This window comes from Pleurodeles waltl, chromosome 4_2, assembly GCF_031143425.1.
Source record: "Pleurodeles waltl isolate 20211129_DDA chromosome 4_2, aPleWal1.hap1.20221129, whole genome shotgun sequence".
Taxonomy (NCBI): domain Eukaryota; kingdom Metazoa; phylum Chordata; class Amphibia; order Caudata; family Salamandridae; genus Pleurodeles; species Pleurodeles waltl.
Genome location: NC_090443.1, coordinates 458,722,774 through 458,743,793, shown reverse-complemented (window position 1 = coordinate 458,743,793; position 21,020 = coordinate 458,722,774). Strand labels below are relative to the sequence as shown.

Genomic DNA, 21,020 nt, shown 5'->3' with positions numbered 1-21,020 from the left:
GGGAGTCATGGACCTTTCAGCAAGTTCAGTAGTGGATTTGTCAACCTTAATTTATATTGACAAATCTTGCAAGTGACAGTGTCTCCCTATTTGTGTACAGAGCTGAAATAAATGTAGGTCCCCTATTGTTGCTGTTCTGTATAAGGACCAACTCCCATGCTGGTTTTAATAGAGAGACTGTTCAGGATTGCCTGAAATGTGATGGGCTGTGTGACGTGGGAGAGCCACAACTTTTCCACCAGCCTGATAGAATGGTTAAGCATTCGGGCAGAGTCTTTGTTTAAACAAAATAGACAAGTCAGAAGAGAAATAACTAAGTACCCTAAAACCACAGTTAAATAATATTTTTCTGTGCATGCATCACGGGGAACGGCTCCATACTTGAGTTTGGTTGACTCCTCATGGGAGAGGATTCTACTCATGTAATTTTGTTTGGGCTTCATGAGATGACACCTGCGTTTTCCACTGGGGCAGTTTGAGATGGCTAGCATTGTGACATGCCCCTGTGATGAAGTGTCACCCCAAAGCCTGCTACACCTTGTAAAAGTTTGCAAATTGTATCATGAATTTGGCAGGTTGTATTTGTTCCCTCTCGTCAAGAGCAGGGTTATTCAAACTCCTTTGGCTGCTTTGGAATATATGCAAACCCTGGAGTCTCCCTCGGACTGAGTTACTACTTGCTCCTTTCTAAAATGTGCTATACGAAGAAGCAGTTCATTGATGCTTTAGTTGTTTTTTTTCATATTTAGTTGATTTATTTGTGCTGTTAGAAGCACTATAGTGTTGCTTATTTATTTGCTTTGTTTTATATTTTTAGCTACTTCTATTTGGATTCATAGCTGTACGGATTTATAAAGTACGAATTACAACATTATGAATGATCATTGACTGTTTTTATTTATGATATAATCCATTTTTAATATTGTGATGCATTTTTAAATCGACATGTATTGTCCTGTACTTATTGTACTTTGATCGCCATATTCCTGGCCGAAATAAAAACGTAAATGAAATGAATGACATAGGTGGTCATTCTGACCCTGGCGGTCTTTGACCGCCAGGGCGGAGGACCGCGGGAGCACCGCCGACAGGCCGGCGGTGCTCCAATGGGGATTCCGACCGCGGCGGTAAAGCCGCGGTCGGACCGGCACCACTGGCGGGGTCCCGCCAGTGTACCGCGGCCCCATTGAATCCTCCGCGGCGGCGCAGCTTGCTGCACCGCCGCGGGGATTCCGACCCCCCCTACCGCCATCCAGATCCCGGCGGTCGGACCGCCGAGATCCGGATGGCGGTAGGGGGGGTCGCGGGGCCCCTGGGGGCCCCTGCAGTGCCCATGCCACTGGCATGGGCATTGCAGGGGCCCCCGTAAGAGGGCCCCTACATGTATTTCACTGTCTGCTGCGCAGACAGTGAAATACGCGACGGGTGCAACTGCACCCGTCGCACAGCTTCCACTCCGCCGGCTCGATTCCGAGCCGGCTTCATCGTGGAAGCCTCTTTCCCGCTGGGCTGGCTGGCGGTCTGAAGGCGACCGCCCGCCAGCCCAGCGGGAAAGTCAGAATTACCGCCGCGGTCTTTCGACCGCGGAACGGTAACCTGACGGCGGGACTTTGGCGGGTGGCCTCCGCCGCCCGCCAAGGTCAGAATGAGGGCCATAATCTACTATTGTTGACATTTATGTATTTAATTGTTTTTTTGTTTTGTTTGTGTAATAATCCATCACAGGATAACCAGAAGGCGTCATGCTGTGAATGACCAACACTAGATCACCTAAGTTGATTAATAGATTGCTACCTCAAAACCCAGGTCCTTGATAGTTTCCTAAATCCAGAATATACCAGAAAATCAGAAAGGTGTTTTATTTCTAAAGGCAGAAATTTCCAAGACTTTGCTACCTAGAATGTTAGGTATCAGTAAGAGCCAGAGATGCAGTCAATGTCTGCTTGTGAGAGGAGCAGGTGGGAGGCATCAAGGATTCCTGAGTTATGGACCCTTTAAAGCACTGAAAGAGGGTGTACTTGTCTATTTTGATCCAGTGCAGAACAGGTTTTACTTCAATGAATTAAACATTCAAGTAAGTTGTTGATGACTATTGTTATACCTGACTGCCTAAGGGTGGTCTTCTTCCAAAGTTCTTGCCTGCTAGTCTCCAATTTTGTTGAATTCATTTATTGTTCACCTTAGGTGTACTTCATCACTACTAACAAGTGCAAAGTGCTTGCCCTCTCTCCCTAAAATATGGTATGAGTGGAATACATGTAATTGGCTTTTAATTTACCTATATGTCACTAGTAAATGGCAATTCATGTGCCCCGGGCCTGTAACTCAAATGCTACTGGTGGCCTGCATCACTGCTTGTGCCACCCACTTAAGTAACATTTTAAAACATGTCCCAGGCCTGGTATTACAGCCTGAATGCAGTGTTACACTGCCATGTCAACTTGACGTTTAAAACTCATTGCCAAGCCTTCAATTCTCCTTTTATTACATATACGTCACCCCAAAGGTAGGCCCTAGGTAGCCCATGGGGCACGGTGCTATGTAATTAAAAGGTAGGTCAAGTACTTTTAATTTCTATATGTCCTTGTAGTGAAAAGCTCCCCAATTAGTTTTTCACTACTGTGAGGTCTACCCCTCTCATAGGCTAACATTGGAAATTCCTTATTACATTTAACAAGCTGTAATTCCTGATTGAGGTAAATCTGTCATGTTTACTACCTATGGAGTTGTCATGATAAACCCTCTTTAATGGTAAAGTCGGATTTATTGTTACAATTTTGAAAATTACACTTTTAGACATTTGCCATTTTCCTGCTATTAGTCCTATGCGCCCGCAACCTGTCTCTAACACATGTCCACAATGGGTGACAGATGGGCTGTGTGCATTCCCTATAGACAGCCACACACAAAGCAAGCTTAGGTGTGACTGATGGGACAGCCACATCCTGATGGGCGATTCTGAGCAGGATGGGAGGGAGGAGCTGGACACAGCCTCACATTTACACCTGAATAGGCTGTGTCCTGTCCCTGCTTAACCCCCTGTTGTGAGTCTGGAGCCAGGGCAGGGAGGACTTCTGTGCACTTCAAAGTACTTTGAAGTCTCCTCCACTTCAAAGGTATTACTGGGCATAAGAACTGGACTTCTTTCTCTACCAACTCAGTACACTTCTGTGGATATTGTGCCAGAAAGAAGAACTGCTGTGTTGCTGAACGGTTGTCACACTGCTGGACTGCTTCTTTGAAAGAACTGCTTTCATTCTGTGCTGACCTGCTGCCCTTCTTGCCTGGGTGAGGAGGTCTAGACCCGCATCACTTGAACCCATCACCCACAGTGACTCCAAGGCCCGTTGACTGGTCTGTTTTCTGAAGTCTCAGGGACATTAAAGTCTTCCAACTTGCATGCTACAGCAACGGGGCTCTGCCATTTGTGAGTCTTGCCCTGCCAAGCAGTGCCAGTCCAGTCCTTGGCCCTTGGAATTGGGTATAAAGTCCTGCTCTCACAAGAATTGACACACTAACGCCATCATGCTGCTCAGAACTGCTACATCTCCATCAACACTGACGCGTCGCCGCTGAAACCAGGATCCAGTGCATCACATCGCCAACAGCGCAGTGCATCGCCTCATCTCCAACTTTGCGTGGATCTGGGGCGATGAATCACATCCATCCTAAGCATCGACAATGAGCCAACGCCTCCCTTGCTCCTCGCATCTGCCTTGACGTCAATGCAAACAAGTTACTTTGTGGCAGGCCAAGGCTGGTCCCTGTAACTTGCCTGTGCTTCATCGCAGTAAACTTGAATTTTTTTATTTGGCCCGGTCTAGCACGGCCAGATTGCCCCACTTGGAGCTTTATGCTTTTAAGCACTACATTTCAGTGTATTCTTTAGAAAATTCATAACTGTGGTTCTACTTGTTGTTTTTATATTACTTTGGTCTTGTTTTGTTCATTACATTAAGCTTTATTTTTCTAACCAGGTGTGGTATCTTTTTGTGTGGTGTTTCCAATGTTTTGTTTTTGAAGTGATGCACAAATACTTTACACATTGCCTCTTAAGTTAAGCCTGCCTGCTCTTTGCTATGCTACCAGGGGGTGAGCACAAGTTAATTTAGGGTGTGTTCGTGACATTACCCTGACTCGGATTTTGGTTCCTGCTTGGACAGAGTGCATACCTCTGCCAACCAGAAACTCAATTTCTAACAACTATCATTTAGATGAATAATGTGATTATCATATAAAACTTTCAGGTAGATACAGGAAGACTGATTTTTCTTGATGCTTCTACCATCCAGGAGATTCCATGATGTTTAATATATTAGTTGATTCGACAAAGAATAAAGAATTGCTTTATGATCTTAAGGTAGTCATTTGGACTGGTGTCTTTCGGGTAGCTGTAAGAGTGAACTACTCGGTCAGGAACTAGTGATCCTCACCCAGAATATAAAGAAAAGCAAATCTGCTCCACTCACACAGAATACATGCCATGCAGGCATCACTGTAATTGAAGGGTTGCTACACAACACCCAACATCTAAACGCAATCACTAAACATACTCTGTGAAAAAACACATTTTAAAAAGTGCTACTGTTTGCAGGGGGTGGCAAGGTGGAGGGTAAAAAAAAAACATTAAAAAAATTGTATCTTTAATGTTGGGAGAGAAGGTTCCATCTCTCCTTTCTTCTCAGAGTCCCGGAAGCACACAGGCTTCCAGAGTCCCCTCCACTCACAATGCTGCTGTCAACAGCATGACAAGAGCATCGTGACTGGTCTGAGCACCCAGCTTCGGTGCTCAGACAGGGAGTAGGGCCTATGCACTTTCGCCTCCCGGTTGTTTAATACAGCCTGGTGGAGAAATGCAAATTCTGCATAACTGTATGGCCGGTCAAACAGAGCTGGCCAAAGGGTCATGCGCACTTCTGTGCACATAGCCCTCTTCAGGCCCAACCCAGCCCTGACCGAACCGTTCTCCTGAGGAAAAATAAAATGATGATAATGTTGCGCTATTATCATTTCATTTTTCTCTTTCCTTCACTCCATAAAGCAGTGGGGCGACGCACCTCCACCTTAGGGGAGAAGCTGCCGCTAACTGTTTTGTATCTCAGTAATATCATCCATTATGTCATTCATGATGCCATCTGTCATGTCATGTTTGAAGTAATAGGAATGCATTGGGCAGCACATTTGTATGTCCATAGCTAACCATACCTTTTTGGGGTTTTTGAACCATAGAGTTTTTGTGGAATTTTACACATTTTGTAAACTTAATTTGTTAAATGCCTTATTAAACCTATTGCTTCATAAGAGTTTCCTTTTCTGTGTTTTTTCTGCTTTTTAATGCTACACTTTAACAATTTGTCATACTTTACCCACACCGTTTCCATCCCTTGCTATTCCCTACACTCTGTACGCAGCACAACCTTTACCGGTACTAAGTTCCACACCCTATGCCCCTCCTCCTGTCACAGAGCCCACATTCTCGACCTTTGGTCATGATCAGCAGATAATATCCATGTCTATGACCATGTCTATACTTACTTTTGCTACTCCTAGAGTCTACTGAGCACCAAGGCACCCTTGCTCTGACCCACCCTTGAACCAGAGCCCATAGGGTATAGCATTTGGTCACTCTTTATGGTGATTTCTCCTGACCCTTGAGATACTCTACCTTATGTGCATTCTACAGAGCACTCCTTACACTATGTCCTTTTTAAGTCTTTCCCATGTCGCCTGTGGATGTTCTGTTTGTCATACATACTTTAGGAGCATTTCTAAAAAATAAATATAGCAATTTGTGAATCAGGAAAGCAAGGTCACTACATATATATCATAATTTTGCCTGTTTTGTGAGGAGAATCATTTTTCATCACTCTGGCGTATGCCTTTATCCAACATGGGGCTGGGATGTGCTCACTTCCTGTTGACCTTGCCCCACCATGTTGTAAGGTGCATCAACTTAGAGTAAACATTGTGTAATGAGAGTGCAATACACAGCGGCGGCTGGTACCCTTTGAAAGTGGTGGGGCAAGTGAAGTCCCTCACCATTCCCCCCTCAAAAAAAAGCCTCTTCCCTAAAAAAAGCCAAAGTAAACCACCCCTCCTTCCAAAAGCCCAAACCATAACACTGAGTACAAAATAAACACAACCACTACACTTACATGCATTACACACATACATGCATTACACATATAGATGCATTACACACACACATGCACTACACAATTAAAATAAAAAACGTCACTTACCCAGAGGCTGTGTGTCCTCCTCAGTGCTCTTCTCCTTCCCCAATGCTGGAAGAGTTGCCCTAACCAATCCAGACGCTGTTCTCATGCTATTAACCAGAATGAGAGAAGCACCTGCATTGGATTGAGCGTCCTGGCTGGACACTGGAGTCTTGTGCTGGGTCTCCACCCAGCTGTCTTGAGAGCTTCAAAGTGTGCATGTCACTTTGGCCGGCGCAAAACAGGCAGCCAAAGAGACTTGCGCACTTTGGAGCATCCAGACACCACTGCTCTAGTCCTCTGCTGCCAATCAGCAGCAAAGAACACGCCCAGCATGACACTGGGCGGATGTGCACTGCACTATAAAAATAAAATGTCAATGAAAGCTTTTCATTACCATTTTATTTTTCTGTGTGCGGGTCACAGTGGATGGGGAGGGCAATGCTCCCCCACCCTCGACAAGAAATTGCCACTGGCATTACACCTATTTATGCTGAGATGTTAAAAGAGCTCCCCACCCCCATCCTTTTGATTCTATCTAGGATTTGAGTGGACTTCTAATTTTTCTTGTTTTCTTCAAAGGTGCAGAATATCTCACAATCCATGGGAGTGCTGGACCTCCGGACCTACCGAGACCTGCAGTACGTAAGGAACACCGAATCCCTCATGAAAGTCTTGGACTCTAAGCTCAAGGTGGCCACGGAAAGTCAGAAGGCTCTGAACACAAAAGGCTTTCAGGTAATTTACAAAGTGAATCGAGAACCTTCGAGTACTCAAGTGCAAATTATTGCACGCATTGACATTCTGCGTTCTGATTTTTTTTTAACAAAGTGTGATATACTCATTAAGCCAATTTTGGCCATCATCAAACGTTTAGTCTGAACAAAGCCATGAATCAAATGATTGATGATTTAATAAACAGGATTCAACCTTTGTAGAAAGTCCAGATGATGGCTTACAAATTGTTAGGCCTATGTAATACTGTGAAATTTACCAAACAAATGTAGAAAATTATCCAGATCAATATTTTGATGTACCATATGTGAAACTTTAGTGCAAGGACACACAATGCATTCAAAAACCATTCAAGATATGAGCTCGGGAAATGGTTTGAGGGACAAATGACCCCGACAAGAAATTTTCTACTTTAACCTGTGTCCCACAAAACAAAATAGTGTGGACTTTGCATGTGTAATGGAAACTTTGGATATGCTTTGGACATACTTGGTCTAGCTTCTGGGATGCTGGATTGTATACGTGTACTGAACCTCAGGATAGAACATTCCAGGTAAATCCGGTGCATTTTAGGAATTAGTATTGGGTATTCAATCTTGTTTACTTGTTGACTTTGGTCACATAATTTGAGCTATAGAGAATAGCTAGGTTTTTAACACACATATGTTCAACATCCAAACACCTCAGTGTGCAATTGTGTCCAGTAGGAATCATTTCTAAATGGGCAATGGGCATTTTAATTAATGAATATATTTGTTTCTTCAAGGATGAATGTTTCTCTGTAGCACCTCCATGCAAGATGTTTTTTGTTGTTAATTATTCCACAAGTATTGTTAAGTGCTCATTATGTCTAGAAAAAAGCAATTGGCTGTGACATATTCTAGCACTTTCAAAATGGCTTATACTCAAAAGGACTCACTGCAAATGTCATAGTAGTTACAAAACGATGCAGTGCAAAATATTATTGCTCAAAAAGCCAATAGATTTATTAGCAAATGTGTTAACAATATCAGTAGTGTCCAAATTAGTGATACCAACATCATTAAAACTAGTAGCAACACTCTTACTCATAGGACCTTCATAAACCTGGAGGAGGTCTATCCATCTTATACAAAGATACCCTAAATTACTCTACTTACATGGACCCAGATACCCTCTTCATGGAATACATGTATTTCGGCCTACAAGCCATTTCTTTCACAACCTTCTCCAAGGACTTGAAACTTGCTGCAGTCTCTTACGTCCTCAAGAAACCATCAGCAGACCCCAAAGAGATGAGCAACTTCTGCCCCATCTCCCTATTATCAAGACAAAGTTATGGAGAATGCAATAAACCACAAACTCACCAACCACTTTGAACTCAACAATCTTTTCAATCACAGCCAATTGACTTTTACAACAACCATAGCATGCAGACAGCACTCATCCATGCCACAGGTGAGATCCTTACTGGACTGAAGAGAAACAACTGGCCTCATACTGTTGGACTTCTCCGCTGCATTCGACACTGTATCACACTCCAGCCTCACCAAAAGGATTAATGCAACAGGCATCTAAAGTCCAGCCCTTGAATGGTTTTCTCATTCCTCACAGGGAGAACTTTGAGAATCAGACCGTGACCATACACATCAAAGCACAAGTGTGTGATCTGCGAAGTCCCTTAAGGATCATCTCTCAGCCCCACTCTGTTCCTTCTCTGAGAATAGCGATTTTATTTCTACATTATATTCCCTTTCCTTGCAGGAACAGTGGTTGGAACCAAAAAGGAGGCATTTTGCAAAAGCAAATTAAAGATTGCGGTCTGGTGTCCCTCTTTAAGGTTCTAACCTTGCTTTTCATGCATATTGATGAAGCAGGACTTTTTGAGACTCATTAAGAATGGTGATATGTTCAGTGACTGGTCTATACATCAGTGGCAGGGGAAAGTTAAGAGTGGTCCACAAAGCAGTAATTGTATAAGAAAAACTACTACTTTGCGACGCAGCCTTTTGTACATTGCTCCCACAATGATTGTTGCGGTTTCGGCCTCTAAATGGTACCGATTTGAACCTTTGACCTGCTATTCTTTCGCACATACATGAATACTAAGAAAGTGTTCAAACCCCGAAATAATCTTGTCAGCTTTATCTGTTTGGTGTGCCTACTGGCTTTTTTTTTTAATCACCGTATTCGATGCTGCTGAGTCTCTCTTCCGAAAAAAGCTGGCAGAGGGAGCTGTCCAGGTGCTGATCGGACCGGCCTACAGGACTCCCAAGAATGCAGGAATTGCAGGGAGCTGTCTAGGTGCTGAAAAGCCCCAAGCACTGGCTGCAGCTAGGCTTCGATGGCAGTACGCCCGAAAAAAGGTGTGATATTTTTCGCAACCCAAATATTTAAGCGCAGGGATAAGTAGCTCCCAATCATGGCTATTTCAATAAAACTGAGCATAACATGATCTTGGTGCTTCTTGTACCAGAATCTGAATGTCTCGTTCTTTACTCGTCAGTATTTCCCCTGCTAATTTCGGCAGGTTTTATCTTAGAAATGTTCCTGTGGAAAATGAGGGTGCTTATCGAAACACCGTTAATGCTATTTATAGGGTAATAGGAGTTAGAATATCGTAATGAAACAGGCCGACTGTAATCGGGGCTTTAACCCCAGAGACCTGTCCCTGTGTGAATAGAACCAGCTCACACGGCCCATCTAAGTTCAGAGCCCGAAGGCAGCTGTCCAGGCTCAGAAAAGACTAATTGACATGAATGACGTAGCCCTACAGATGGGGGAGCAGACGGTAATAACCCACAGGCTATACACAACTGCTGAATTGTCAGGCCGCCTGTTAGTATTGATATGAATTGTTGCAGATGGGTGCAGACCGAATTTTATCTGGAAGTTCAAGAGAGAACAGCCATAAACGAGAACCCAACGATGGAAGCCGTGAGAGGAATTGCACATAAAAGATCTAGCAGGAAGATTGCAAGAACGCAGCTGCGAGTGCAGGCCTACATTGTCTTGTTAAGAGCCAACAGCGTGTCCGCCCGTTCATTTAAAGAGATGACAGTCATGTGAACCTGAGCGTTCTATCCCTGGGCTAACATGCATAGATCTTGTAGGTACTAATACACATGCGCGGCCCGTCCTTTAGGGCTGAGGGGCCATGCCCCCCCACCTTTTGCCCCTCATGAAGAGTGTCTGTCAGGCTGAGCAAAGGTCAGCCTGACAGACACTCTTCATGTTCAAGTCAGGCAGCCAGGCGCAGACATGCATGATTTGCGCAGACTCCTGGCTGCCTGAGCTGAACTTTGCTGGGCGGAAGAGGTCACAGCTTCTATGGGCGTTACCTCCTCGGCTTAGCAAAGGTGCCTCGAGGCCGTCCTCCTGGTGACGAGGAAAGCGTCACCCATTGACTTCGACCTGGGCGCTTTAGGTTTAAGTCCTGAAGCGCCCAGGGCGAGTGTCAATCAGTGACACCTCGTCACAGAATGGGGTCAGCAGTCTCACAGACCCCATCTCACTCTGTGACGAGGCTGGGACTGCTACCTTTCCAACCCCCCTGGGACCTCTGAGGCTGAAGGTAAGTGTGTGTGTGTGTGTGAGTGAGATCTTTTTAAATAAATGTTTGTTGCGTGCATGTATGTTCGAATGTTGAGTGTTATTAATGGATGTGCGTGCGTGTGTGTGTGAAAGTGTGAGTGTGCTTCCCCCCTGACCCTCTCCCTCTTAAAACTGCCGGCCGCCACTGCTAATATGTCACTCATTTTCCTTACTTCTACTCAGCACACCCTGGCTTTGTTGATGTTTTGTAGGATTCCAACATGCTTTGCTATACCGAGAGAAAGACTGTTGACATACTGTATGGGAAAATTTACCACAGAACCACTAACGGGGGAAAGGGTAATAGGAACCATTTTGATCTCTCTCGAGTTGCAAAAGGCGGCACATGATGTTTGTTCGTTTTACATTTTGAGTCTATGGTCTGAAAGATTCATTAACTGCGACCAAGGGTAGCTGACTTTAGAAGCTATATGATTGTTTGGAAAAAGATTTGCAAGGAGGTAAGTCTGTCAAGTCAGTGTGGGTGCTACAACGGCACGACGGCGCTGTATCAAAATACTTTGATCCCGCACTGTTGGATCCAGCTGTCCCAGACAACTCTCAGTGTCACTCAGACTTGTAGTCAGGCCCTCGCGTTTTTTGCATCTTCTCCGTAGCTGGAACTGTGAATCATCATCATGCGGCTGAAAATAGAGGTTATGATATTGGAATACGTCGAGTGTCTCATATACACTTGAAAATTAGGAACAAAGTGATCCCTTTAGAACCATGCAAGTGAGATCCACTGGGGCAAGAGGATCGGTCACAGCTTCAATGCCTGCTATAATCCTGCCAGGACTGGGGCAGGGAAATACCATTGGTACTCATTTAAACTGTTTTCACAAGAGTAATCAGTCACTCAATTTAATACTCAAAAGAAGCTGAAAAGTATTAACAGTTCTAGGATGAAATTGTTAGCCCTACCCCCAGGATTGTCAAAAATGTCACAGAGCACATTATTGGTTACATGTTGTAGTAAAAATTTCTTCGGAATGAAATTCAAATCATGTGGCAATCCATAAGTGTTCTTAGTAAATTAGTTATCACCTACTCAGCCATTCAACACAGCTTTACTTGGCAGCATGCCATAAAAATCATATAACTTAAAACGTAAAAATTCATATGAATAACACAAGTGATCAGTAACAACAGGTAAAATCACATTCAATAAAATTCCTAGTGTTCAGGGAAAAGTTACTACTGTTTCTCGATAAAACCTCAATTTAAATTAACAAGCTCATACGGGTCTCTAATTCGGATTGCACTCTCAATAAAGTTTAACACTGCATGGCACAAATCAGAGTTAGTTAATTTTGTAAGAATTCCATTGCAGGACGTGGCTTGCATCCTATTCTACCAGGAGGAGTTTGAACTGTGCATGCTTGCGTATTTGGAGCCAGATGAGCTCCTTCTGGTGTAGTGTTATCGGAGTATTGCATGGAGGGTTGAGGGTGATTCCGTATGGCACATTCACAATGATCTGTGGTTTTCTAGCGTGTTGCTTACTGATTCCGTAATAAAGGCTGTCACTGTAGTCCAGCTTCCAGTGACAATGGTGTGTGTGATGATTCTGTACGTCATTTGGTAACGGTTTGAAGATTTTTCTCAGCATCTTCAGAGTGTGGAAGCAGGATGCAGTGACACAATTGCGGGGTCATGTCCAATTTGCTGTTGATGATGATCTTGAGATTTTGGAGTGGACCCTGGGGGTGGGTCCTAGTAGATCCGGTCAACAGGTAGAGTCCACTGTTGAGATGTTCTTTCCTAAGATCAGGACTTCTGTCTTGTCAGTTTTGAGTTTAAGAAGTTATCCTTTATCCAATCAGTGACTTCTGTCTTTGAGGCGGTAAATGTATTTCAGGTGTTTGGAGTCTTGTCTGAAAAGAAGAGTATGAGTTTAGTGTCATCAGCGTAGGAGAGGATGTTAATGTTGTTGGCTCAGGTATTGCTGGCTAGAGGAATCATATATGCACTAATGGGTGCTGGGCTGAGACAGGAGCCTTGCAGTACTCTACAGATAAGGTTGAGGGCATCGGAAGAGCAAGGAGCCAGGATGACTGCTTGTGTCCTGTCAGTCAGAAAAGAGTGCATCCAGTGGCTAGTGGGCCTTTAGATTTCAATCTTGTGTAGGTGATGGATGAGGTTAAGGTGAGAGACTGCTGTAGAAAAGTCCAAGAGGATGAGAGCCTCTATGTTGCCTCTGTTCAAGATCATGTGGATGTCAGTTGTGGTGGTGATAAGGGCTGTGTCTGTGTTGTGGTTGGTTCTGTGTGATGTTGAGGGTTTGAGGTGCTTGCTGAGATGTTAGTAAGGCATCTGTTGATTAGTTTCACTAGGCCTTTGGCCAGGTATTTTTGCAGGGAGATCAGTAGATAGTTGGCAAAATTTGGAGACAGCAGAGAGCTTGAGTAGAATGAGGACTGTGGCATGTTTCCAAGTGTTAGGGAAGGTGGCCGAGGATGGGTGTGAGCACTTTGCTGATGAGTTGGAGTCCATTGTTAAAGGTGTGGTGTGGGCCTGGGAGAGTAGGGGGCCCCAGAGTGGCTAAACGTCATGGTGGCAGTGGTCTTGTCTATGGTAATGGCGGCCATAAGGTCAAGGTTTCTTCTTTGGCCAAGAAGGGAAGATGGGTGGTGAGGTGAAATGGGTCAGTCTGAGGGATGAAGTTGCTATCTAAGGAGGTTATATTATTGCAGATGGATCCAAAAAGCTCGTTGCAGAGGTCCTGTGAGCAGGTGGTGCCGTTTCGTCATCCTGAAATCCTTGTACCAGATGACTTGTAGTATGGATCTTCAGGGTTTGATGCACTGAGTGTGGCCAGGTCATCAGTGCAGGCAGCCATCTGACTGTCAAAGTTATTGTTGGATTCCGAAAGGCTGTTGGTGTATTTGGGCCGGTGTTCAGAGAGAGTGGTTTTAAAAAATTAGGTTTTAAATTGAGAGTGGTGAATACCCTTCTCAAGTAAACACCACAATCCCTGTCAGGGTGAGCCTCAGATATGACTAAATTAACCTGTGCTTAACTCTGTGGTAGCTCTGGTAGCTTGGCAAATAAGCAGTCAGGTTTAAATAAGAGGCAATGTGTTAAATATTTATGCACCACACAAACAGTAATAAAGTGAAAACACTACACAAGACAAAACCTACATTAATTTAGAAAAATCGAGTAACATTTTATAATTAATTTGAGACTAAAACAAACAAATCCAATCAGTACACATGGAGATATGCAATATCAAAGATCTAGGTAAGCATAGCATCTAAAAAAAAACACTCACAGTCATCTAGTCATGCTTCATTGAGGAAAAGTCACAAGTCCATGGTGGCAAAGGTAGAACATGGGCTGGACACAGGGACCAGGTTAGTTCTGCTAAAAAAGTTACCTTCGCAAAGTCTGGCTCAAAGAGTCCAGTTTGCAGTGGTGAAGGCCGCAAGGAGAGTCTCGCAGATGGTCATTGCTGTAGCACAAAGAGCAGGCTGGACATTGCAGAAGGTTGTTGCTGTAGTGCAAAGATCTAGTTGGGTATCACAGGTTGGGAGATGCAGATGGTTGTTAAAGGAGCTTTGCACTGGAGGCAGCTGCTGGCTATATTTGCTGTAGTGTGAAATGCAGATCTTGTGCTGCCAGTTTCACATTGGTGATCGCCACGGGTGGCAAGGTCTTGGCACAAACAAGCTTGTTTGTGGTTGAGAACAGCCCAAAACTTCATGATTTCTCACTTTCTTCACAGGAAGAGATAAAGTAAAGGAAGGAAGTGGGGTGGCACCTCTTACGTACCAGCAGAGGCCAGCACAGCTTGGTAGATCCTGTTGCAGATCCAGTGCAGCAGGGCAGCTGGGTAGTTGCAGGGAGGCCTCTGGACTTTTTCTGCGTACCTGTAGCTCAGAACAGTAGGTCAGCCACCTGATTCTTACAGCCAGTTTTGTAGTCCTAGGATCAAGCAGCAAAGCAGGCCTCAAGCAGCAGGGCACTCTTCTTAGGATGTGAGACAGGCTTTAAGGAGCAGGGCAGTACTCTGGCAGCATCAGGGCAGTCCCCTGAGGTACAAAGTAGGCCCCAGGCAACAGGGCAGTCCTCTGAAGTACGAGGCAGCCCTTCTGTAAGTCCAGCTTTAAAGTGGAAGAAACTTCTAGATAGCTCCCCACTTCTGGTTTTGCAATTTCATTCCTCCCCTGCCTAAGCTCCAAGGGGTCTAGGGTGACAATAGGCTGGTGTCAAGTTCTTTGAGAGTGAGCTGAGGCAGCCCCTTTGAAATGTAGGTATGGCAGGGAACAGCTCTGCCCCTCCCATCCTGGAAGGGTGGCCCATCCTGCCAATATTTAGTCCCCCTTTACCTCACTGTGTGGGAGGAATCCACAAAGGCCGCCTGTCAAATACAAACACTCATGTGACCGAGGACACAGGCTTCAGGCACCAAATCATTAGGATAAAAAATGCCAACATTCCAAAAATGGCATTTTTAGAATTGTGACAGAACATTAAACTTTAATATTAAAGAGGATTTTAAATTACAATTCTCTTGAGACCAAACTTGACATTTCTAACTATTCCCAAACAAAAGTTTGCACTTATTAAATATAATAAGGTAATTTAAAGTTATGCTATGAGAGGAGTGGGCCTTGCACTAGGGAAAAACAAATGTTGATGTTTTTCACTACCATGACATAGAGGGAGAGCACTCTAGGGGCTGTCAGGTCTGACAGTGGTGGTCCAGTCAACATAAAGGATTTTATTCCATTTTCGGCATGTGGGTGTGACTGTAGTTGTTCTGTGGTATGCAGGGCGAGAATGCTAAAACTGATGAGGTTGTGATCTGTCAAGGTGGTTGGTGCAGGCTTGTCAACTTAGATGTTCTTACAGGAAATGCAGGTTGGGTCCGAGAGGTGGCTGGCAGAGTGTGTTGGTTCATTCATTCATTGCTTGAGGCCCAGGCTTCCAAGGTTTTTTAGAAGGGCTGTTGAGTTAGAATCAGCATGGCCATCTAGGTAGGTGTCCAGGTCTCCAGGGAGGATAAAGGCACTGGAGTTGAGGATGAGGGGTGCAACATAGTTGGTTTATTGACCTAGTGGGGTGCACACAATGGTTCTGCTCAGGGTTAAGTTGGATGCAATATGAATTTTAAATATGTTGCAGGTGGATGTTCCCATGACAGTGGTGCTGCTGATGGTGTCCTTGAAGATGATGCAATTCCCCCTCCAGGCTTGAGCTAATGACCCTGTCTGATGATCATGTAGATGTGGGCTGATGCAGGGTTCAGCCAGGTTTCTGTATGGAGAGTTTCCAGGGCATGATTGTGCAGTAGGTCCCAGATCCTCTGGTGAACTTGATGACTAAATGAAAAAGAAATGAAATTTCATGTCAAAGTTCCTTCAGTGTAGGATGGTGCTGTGTTGTAGCAGTGCAGCAAGCAGTGGTGAGGGTTGAGGCCACAGTGGTCTGCAGAAAGATAACACAAAGGCACAAAGAGCAAGAGTAGAAACCCGGAAAGAACAAACACAAAAATCATAAGTGAGAGCGGGAAGGCAAATCAGAAAAGAGGACCGTAGAAAATGCAAAAACTGTTAGGAACGAGCAAGAGCAAAAAGAGAGAGAGTGGCAAAGTTAAAAGAGCAACCGGAAAAAGAGTGGTAGTGGTGTAGAAAAGAGCAATTAAGAAAAGCAAAAATGTCAAAATAAAAAAAGCAAGCAGAAAAAGTTAAGAATGGCAAAAGATACAAGAAGGCAAGGATGGACAAGACAGTGAAACAGGTACAGCAGAGGCAACAGAGGAAAAATGACAAAAAATAAACCTGAGTGAGCAAAAAGAAAGAACAGGAGAGCTAGAGAGAGAGAGAGTGTGACGGAGGAGAAAAAGCGAGGTGGGACCCTCAGATGCACAGGAGTAGGATAAGAAAAGGCATGCCTGATCGGAGGACCAGGTACAGGTAAGTCCTAGGTATGTCAAGATGGCACCTTCTTCATCCCCATTTACCAGCTGTTGTGCTCTGTATTTGAATGAGATCAAATATTTTAGAATATGAAGAATAAAATTAGAATCTGTAGTGCATAAACTAAACCAAATAGCAATTCGTAATTAGTTACAAAAAGGTACTTTAATGCAAATCAGATTAAAAATAGGCTGTAGATCATAATGAATAGTAACAAGTAGATAGATAATTTATTTCCTGTAATGAACTATCCGCAAACGGTTGCAATGATTCACTCCTTTCTGATCACCATTTATTTCAGAAAAACAAATCATGAAAACAAATAGTCATTTCTTATTTTCCTTTCCTTAAACTGCTGATACAGTGATGCTCCATGGCTTGCCTTTCACCTATCCTGCTTGCCCTGAGGAGGCATTATGAGATCACAGCTCAATGACAATAAGTTATTAAAGTTGAACAACTAGGTAATTTTGCTACAGGTGACTTGAGATGTCATGACTCAATTATAGTAAGGAATTTAGGGCCATATGTGTGTCATATCATGGCATCATAGAAACATGTTATATACAATTATCCAAAGAACAAAACACTATATTGAAGTGTGTTCTTCTTAGTCAACGTCTCCCTCTTCCTTCACCATCAATTCATCATCCAGCACCTGTTCAGCATTTATACACAGGAGTTGTTCCACCCACAAAAACAGGTTCTTCATGTTCTGCTGCCTTTGCCATCCCATTGCTCAGCATAACAGATGAGATAACTGATGCCAGCTTGGTCCCAAGCCTTTCAAAAAAACATTCTGAAGCTTTGCCAGCTGTAGCCCTTCAGATGCGACATGAATTTCATAATACCAATGAAGTGAAATTGATTAAACATTAGAACTGTGGTACGAATCTTTGGATGTAGGTTTAATAGTGCTTGGGTTGCCGCCAGCAGATACTTTGCCTGCCAAGCAGACCCGCAAAAGGACAAAGTGCTGTAAAACATCATAGCACCCGAAAGGTAGAAAAAGGAAAATCTGTAGAGAGAAACTGATTAGTCTTGATGGTGCGATGGGTGACTATTGACTTAGATTTATGAGACTGTTGGTCCTTAAACCTCAGAGAAACCACTGATAGAATCTTTCTTTTGGTTTGCGCCAAGAAACTGTTAGAATCCATGTAATGCAAAAGGCCTTCCTTTTGGCGATGTCTGCTTATGTGAGGTAAGCTCTTGCAAGCCCCAAACTTAGGGCACTCTACTTTTTGCCAACCAGTCATTTTTGAGAGCACTTTTGATTTAGTCTTTCTTCTCTTATGTGCTTGGTATGTGTTAGAAATTGGGTTGTTGGTAGACTGGGGTATGACCCCTGGTCAAGCAGCAATCACAGTCCTAGTCAGGGTAAGTGTTAGGCAAACTTAAACTAACCTCTGCGCACCCTCTAGTTGCCTGGCACGGAGCAGTCAGGCTTAACTTGGAGCAATGTGTAAAGAATTTTTGAAATACTTCAAACTGTAAAACAGTGAAATCACCACACAAAAAGTTTCCACACCATATTAGAAAAATAAAGCACAATTTAATTAATAAAACAAGGCATAAGTGACAAAAAACAGTAAGTGGAACCTGAGCTGTGAATTTTGAAAGAATAAACTGCAATATAGTGCAAAAAGCACAAAGCACCAACCACAACCATCAGGACGCGCTGGACCAGATGAAAGTCAGAAGATCAAGCAGACCACAATGGAGCATGGGTCAGATGCAGTCCTAGATTAGTCCTGCTGAAGTTTTACTTGCTAAAGATCTGTGCCAAGAGTCCCGTTCACAGGGAAGAAGTTCACTTGAAGCAAGGCGTTTGTTGGGGGAGGGGTGAGGAGCAGGCCAGGTGTTGCAGGCATACGGGCTGGAGACTTGCAGTCATGAGTGGCAGTACCTGCTGTTTGAAGAGATGAACTTGCGGCTGCTCTCCCTGGATTTCCAGGTAAGCAACGAGGTTCTGGAGTGAACAAGCCAGTTTGCGTTTGTGAAAAGCCCAAAAGCTTGACTTAAAGAACTGACAAATCTCTCCCAAGAGCCCAGGACCTGAGAGATGCCTCTTAGGAGTCAGGAACTCATTAAAGATGAGTCCAGAAGCAGTGGGGAACCTATTATGTCCCTGAGGCTCAGATCAAGAGGCCAGCAGGCTAGCCCTTTTAGTCACTCTAGGGTACTGGGTTGAAGATGGGTTCCAGCTCCAGTTCTTCTTATAGGGGTAATACACAAAGTCAGCTGTCACTCACCCCGGGCAAGTGATCAGAGACAGGCAGCCTGCACCAGATGGCTAAAGTAAGAAAATGCCAACTTTCTGAAAGTGCAAAAAGAACAGATGATGAAAGGCATGCTGAACAATGTCAAACATTCACCCCGTAAGAGATCTGGCCCTGAATCCATTATTGTTTTGCTCACCACGCTCTTCCGGGTTGGACCCAGTCGTATGCAAATCAGTCTTGACTCCACTCCCCATGGAAACAATCCATCCCAAACTGCCATGCCAGATGCTCCCGGCACTGGAAAGAAGCATCCTGGAACCTGTTTCAGGGTTTCACCCCTCATCAACCAGGCTAGCATGACTATGGTGGCAACACGGGCATGGGACTCATGTCTGGGCATACACGGTGCCAAATGTAAAAAGAAGAGATGATTAGAGATGGGCAAAGCTCACGAAGTTTCACTCTGCTGAATTCTGCTGAGTCATAGAAAAACTCTGTGGAATTCCGTGGAATTCAGTGTGCAGTAAACATTCTCTGCGATGTGTGGTTGTAGGATTATGCAGAAGTACATTAATTATGAGGCTCCAAGCATCAACAGCTAAGCAATGGGTGTTAGAGTCAATGAAGCAGAGCCACTCATAAACTCCTTCTCGAGACACCCTGAAGAGCCACTTAACACAGAGCAGACCTCTCCCTTTTCTAGCACAATAAACTCATCTCCCTTCCTTCACACCCCACCTTGTATCATATGTCCTAGTCCCTCAAGCGTTGCTGACCCACCAAGACCATCAAGGGTTCCCCCTTCCTCCCTTTCACTCTTCTTCTACCTCCTACTCATCATGTAATGTAATAACACCCACTCTACACTTTCTGCCACTCTACCCTTGAGTACTCACCACACCTACTCCACCACTTCCCTTTCACACCATAACAAATCTCCCCGGTGCCGTTCCTTGCTAAGCCCTGCTACATTCTGTGACTTCAACCCCATATCACTCTCCACACCATGCTGTAGGCTCCTTCACGGATGTAGTGCAGGTCGATATACCGTGGGCCCACATTGGAAGGCTGCCCCTTCATGCTCCCCGGGCCAGGCCGTAAGGGTTCAGACACTGGAGGAGATACTGCTGCTGTAGCTGCCATCACCATCAAGGTCTGTCTCTACCTGATGCATCTGTCAGGGTGAGTCACCTCCATCACCGCGCAATGCACATAAGCCAACGTCAGGCAACTGCTCACGCTCCCCTAGCAATGGCGCACTGAAGACAGATGAGAGGGCACGCTGAAGTAGGGTTTCAGAGTAGTGAGCGAACCAGTAAACTCCATTTCGCCAATGGTAGGCAGAGTTTTTTACCGAACTCTGCACTCCAAGAAAAGTGCATAGTAGCAAAAAATGCAAGAACTCCACCGATGGAATAGAGTTTGCTGCCCGCCTTTACAGATGATAGATGAAATGCTGACCAATGTCAAACATTCACTCAGTCAGAGATCTAGGACTGAATCCATTGTTTTTTTGCTCACCATGTCATTACAATTTGGACCAGGCCATATGCAAATCAGTCTTGACCCTGCTTCCTATGGGAACAGTCCAGCCTGAAACTGCCAGGCAAGACCTTTCCCAGACTGGACAAAAACATCCTGGGACCAATTTCGGGGTATCACCTCTCATCAGCCAGGCTTTTTTTAAAGTGGCATTTTCAGAATTGCAATTTAGAATCCGACTTCACCATAAGTTGTAATTTTGAATTGTGAATCCAGAGACACCAAACTCAAAAGGTTTATCGCTTCCAGCCTGTGAATTACACCTACAAGATGTAATAAGTAATTCCAATGTTATCCTATGGGGGAGATAGGGCTTGCTGTAGTGAAAAACGACTTTTTACTACCAGGACATGTAAAACTTAAAAGTGCATGTCCTGTGTTAGAAATGGGGTTTTTGGTTGGCAGTCAGGTTACCCTCTGTCCAAGCAAGAACCCTCACTCTAGTCAGGGTAAGTCACACACAATCCAAAATTATCCTGTGCCCACCCTCTGGTAGCTTGGCACGAGCAGTCAGGCTTAACTTAGAGGCAATGTGTAAAAGCATTTGTGCAATAAATCATACAATACCATAATAAAGCACCACAAAAATACACCACACAGTGTTTAGAAAAATATATAATATTTATCAGGATAATTGTAGGTCAAAACGATCACAGATGCAATACGAATTTGTAAAGATATCACTAAAAAGTGATATAAAGTGTCTTAAGTCTTTAAAAAGCAAACAAAGTCTCTTTCAAGCACAAAATACCTGGTTTGGAGTGGAAAATCTCCGCAAAGGGCCGCAGAAGAAGAGATAC

At 44.2% G+C, this 21,020-nt stretch overlaps 1 protein-coding gene across 2 annotated transcripts in view; it reads left to right on the top strand.

Annotated features, from left to right (window-relative positions):
* OLFM2 (olfactomedin 2) overlaps positions 1-21,020 on the top strand; it is a 960,795-nt gene that overhangs the window by 762,638 nt on the left and 177,137 nt on the right. For both annotated transcript variants that reach the window (XM_069231784.1, XM_069231783.1), the window contains exon 3: positions 6,801-6,956. In XM_069231784.1, the coding sequence (XP_069087885.1) occupies positions 6,801-6,956 (156 nt within the window). The remainder of the gene's footprint in view (positions 1-6,800; positions 6,957-21,020) is intronic.